The sequence below is a fragment of the Dendrobium catenatum genome, unplaced genomic scaffold (genome assembly GCF_001605985.2).
Source record: "Dendrobium catenatum unplaced genomic scaffold, ASM160598v2 fragScaff_scaffold_501, whole genome shotgun sequence".
Lineage (NCBI taxonomy): Eukaryota > Viridiplantae > Streptophyta > Magnoliopsida > Asparagales > Orchidaceae > Dendrobium > Dendrobium catenatum.
The window spans coordinates 252,688-256,854 of record NW_021318963.1 but is presented as its reverse complement, the minus strand read 5'-3'; the positions used below and the strand labels follow the sequence as shown (position 1 = coordinate 256,854).

Here is a 4,167-nt window from a genome sequence, read left to right as displayed (position 1 = left end):
TTAAACTTAAAATAATTCCTTAAAAAATTATTTTTTTGAGTCAAAATACGAGCTATTACTCTCCACCATAAAAAATTATCGCCCTTAACATTTTCACGTATAAAAAATCAAAAAAATAATGTAAATATTTCACTAACAATTGTATACCTCCTAAAAACATAAAAAATTAATAATTAAAATCAATCAAATTTGAAATATTTATCTATTTTATCTTTTTAATTAACTAATCATGGCTTATATAAATCATCAAACTAATAAATCAAAATATCCAATGAAAATAACTAACCATTATATACATCAAAATATTTCACAATATACATTATTCTAAAACTAATATATTATAGCCAAGAGATTACTATAATTATTATTCTCTCATAAACTCCCAATTACAAAAGAATAAGAGAAAATATAAACAAAAAAAAAAAACCATGATCTCTCTAAATCTCACTTCAACTACTCTTGACCCATTCCCTAAATTGAAATTATAAAATTTACATAGTAAGCATAAAAGTCTAACAAGTAACCAAAATTCTATCACTATTTTTAATGCAAGGCAAAAGAATCGATATGTGCGTTCAGCTCTAGTCAATGAAACAACATAAATATTTCACTAATAATTGTATATCTCCTAAAAATCTCAAAAATTAATAATAAAATCAATATGATCATTAAATTCAAAAGATATCTATTAAATATCAAACTATTAGAAAAATCAATAAAGAGACACTTCATGAAAGTTATTGATTTGCGGCGACCTTTGTAGTGAAAATTTTTTTCTCAGAAGTTGCAATGGAACTATTCATCATTTTCTTTGTGATGAATTTGCAGTGGAATTTCTAATGTAAATTATGCCACAAATATGTCACAAATCCATTGCAAATTCAATGCAAATAAACCTATCTAAATTGGGTTATTGGGCATTTATTTCATTTGTACATTTGTTTCATTCGTTCATAGACCGCTACACAGCTCCATGAAGTTTATCTCATAAGGATTTCATATCATAAATGAATATCTTCTCAGACCCGGTGGCCTCAAGGCTATACAGAAAAAAAGAAGATGGTACTAGAACCTCCAGTGAAGGCAACATAACCCACGACGCTGCACAAATCCCTTTGATGAAACTTGTTTTCCACCGGAACCAACCAAAGAACATCTCAAACTTGTTGGCATTAATCATCATCATCCATACAACAAAACATCCACAACAAACTTGAAAATCCAGCTCAATAAAGAGTCGTTGGGAAAAAATTTGAAGCTCCTCAAGATTCTTCCATTTCATGACTTTTATTATGATAGCATTTCTGGCCGAATAGTACAGAGTAGTGGCACATATTTGACGCATCATTTGCATATCTAATTTAAAGGAAAAAAAAGTGAGGAGCATGTCGCTCATCACACATGTTCCAAATAATAAATATTGATTTTAAAAGTATATAACATAAATAACTTTTGCTAAGCTGTCACTTCTTTGTTATTTGAAGATTTACTACTTAAATAAGTTAATAGGCATTCAGCACTACCTTTAGCTATAATCTCCACCCCCGTAACAAAATATAATCCGAACAATTATGCCTTCTCCCACAAAAATTAAATATCATTATAATATTCAACATACTTTGAATCTATTTTAAGCAAGTAAGAACTCATGAATTTTTACTTTTCATATTTTACAAATTAAATACTTTAAATTAAATACTTTAAGTGTAATTTATCCGTATGTGTGAGAACTTCATCAATGTTATGACATTTAAGTACTCTTCTAACATCACAAAATATTGCAACACAAAACAATTGGAAAAAAAATTAAGAGAAACAAGCATTTAGTAGATTAATAGAGAAATCAATCCGTTATAATTTAAAAAAGATAGTTAAATTCATCTCATTACATTATCCGCTTCCAAATAATAATATAACCTAAATACAAATTTAATCACAAAAAAAAAAAAATCATTTCAATAATTGCACGCAGCTGGCGTTCATCATTATAGACAACGCAGAACACACCAAACCTTCTCAATTATTGCATCGAAGATAATTTCTTGTTCTGTTTATTCTTAAAATATCTTCAGTATTATCCTTCTAGAGCACCAACTGTACCCATTTAGCCACACTGGGCACTCCTTGATTTACAGCAAACGCCATGTAATAACCCGGCGGCGCCACCCCCCCATCCGGCGGCGCTGTACAACTAATTCGATAAAAATGCCTTCCATCCTCACCACTCTGCTCCACTGCCGCTGACACCTCTAATTTCACCAATCTCTGCCCCTGAGAGAACGAGTGCGTTGAGAACGGCGCACTCGCCAAATTCACCTCTATTATCCCTACCACCGGCAACTCCACCGACACCTCCACATCAAACGTTTCTCCATAACCAGCCTTCTCCGGCGCCACCACAACCAGAGGCCGGAGGTTGCTCCGATCCGGCGATAAATACTCCGGTGAAAACGCCTCGAGCCTCAACTCGGTCGAAAACTCGACATTGAACCGGTAGAAGTAATGCGGGTTGCTACCGGCGACGAGCACCCGACCGTCCGGTAAAAGGTTGGCAGTCGAGTGGTACATTCTGGCAATCGTGGTCGGGGTCAGCGTCATGAACCGGAGTCCGGAAGGTTGATCCGGCCGGTACAGAAGAGGGTAGAAGCATGGTTGGGTCGCCATCTCGAACCCCTGCGAACCGGCCATCGCACCGTTGATTATAAGCACATCACCGGTCGGAAGCATCACCATGTCCCCCATGATCCGAGGAAACGGCATATCTTCCATGGCCCAGACTGGGTTCTCATCGCTTGGGCTGATTCGGCCGCATGAGGTGTCCGCCTGGGCGTCGGTATCCCGGTGGAGGAACGCGCCAAACCGGGCTCCACCGCAGACCACTATTGCGGGGTGTAAATAGCCTCCTCCAGCGATGTCAAGGGCGAGCATCGCAGATGAGCCGGCGGAGGGGTAGCTCCGAGGCCCGCCAGGTATCGGAGGGTACTCGCGGATGACGGCGCCGGTGTCGGAGTCATAGAGGACGGCGCGGGAGTTGGCAAAAACGAAGAGGTGGCCGTCTGGGAGGAGATGGACAAAAGGGTAAAGATTGTCCATTTGGGAATCTTCGGCGGCGGCGAGGAAAGGGAAGAGGTGGTAAGGCCGAGAAGGAGGGTAGAATTCGACGGAAGGGGCGGCGCGGCCGCCAACGATTATTATGGAACCGTCTGGGAGGATTTGATTAGTGGCGTACCATCGGCCGACAACGAGGAGAGGGGCGTGGAGCTCGCGCCAGTCGCAGGGGAGGTTAGGGGCGCAAGGAGAGAAGGTGCGGAAGCGGCGTAGGCCGTCGAGGTCGCCGCCGGTTTGGAGTAGAGTGCCGTCGGGGAGGAATTGGCCGGAGGAGCACCAGGTATCGGTTAGGATGGAGAGAGGGCGGAAGGAGAGGGTAGAGGGATCGAAGAGGGCGGAGTGGGCTGTGCAGTCACCGTGGGGGAGGGCACGGTCTTTGGGATCGTAGCGGCAGTGACCGGCAGGGAGGTGGAGTTCCGAGGGACCGATGTCGGTGCGGTCGAGAAGGACGACGGTGCCAAAGTGGGTGACGGCAGTGTGCATCGAGGCGATGCCGGCATTCTCTAGAAGTAACTCCCAAGTGCCCGGGAGCTGGGCGAGCGAGAGCAACGGTAATGAAAACAGTATGGGGAAGTGGAAGAAAAAGAATCGGAAGTTCCTCTGCTTCATAGTGTTCTGTATGTTAGATGAAGTCCTGGCCTGGCCAGAAATTGGTCGGATGGTAGGTGGAAGAAGGAGAAGGAGAGTATATCGTGGTTCAAAAAGTGAGTAACTATAGAAGGATTCCATTTTTCTTGTGTACCACACGATTGTAACTAAATTTTCTTTTTCTTTTTTTAATTTATTATGTAATGCCTAAATATAAATTAAACAGAAAAGAAATATAAATTTAATAAAATTTTCAAAATTTAAACATGAACAAAAGTTCAACTTCTAATGTCAACTTTTTTTATGTAATCTTTATTCATTTTTAAATTTAAATCTTTTAATGTTGATTTCTTTTATGAAATGATGAAAATTTTTAAATTTGAGGTATATATTTTAAGATTTATCATTATTATTAAAAAAAATTAAACCTTACTAATAATTTAAATTTTTTATCAATTAAACTATTTCACT

General features: G+C 39.6%; 1 protein-coding gene across 1 annotated transcript; it reads right to left on the bottom strand.

Annotated features, from left to right (window-relative positions):
* Positions 1–1,834: 1,834 nt before the first annotated feature.
* LOC110094983 (aldehyde oxidase GLOX) lies at positions 1,835–3,819 on the bottom strand. The gene has a single exon (XM_020820346.2). It carries the CDS (start codon positions 3,715–3,717, stop codon positions 2,083–2,085), a length of 1,635 nt encoding a protein of 544 aa, XP_020676005.1. The 5' UTR covers positions 3,718–3,819; the 3' UTR covers positions 1,835–2,082.
* Between the last annotated feature and the right edge of the window lie 348 nt (positions 3,820–4,167).

Coding starts and splice junctions, on each gene's coding strand:
- LOC110094983 (XM_020820346.2), bottom strand. CDS start 3,717: ATGAAGCAGAGGAACTTCCGATTCTTTTTCTTCCACTTCCCCATACTG.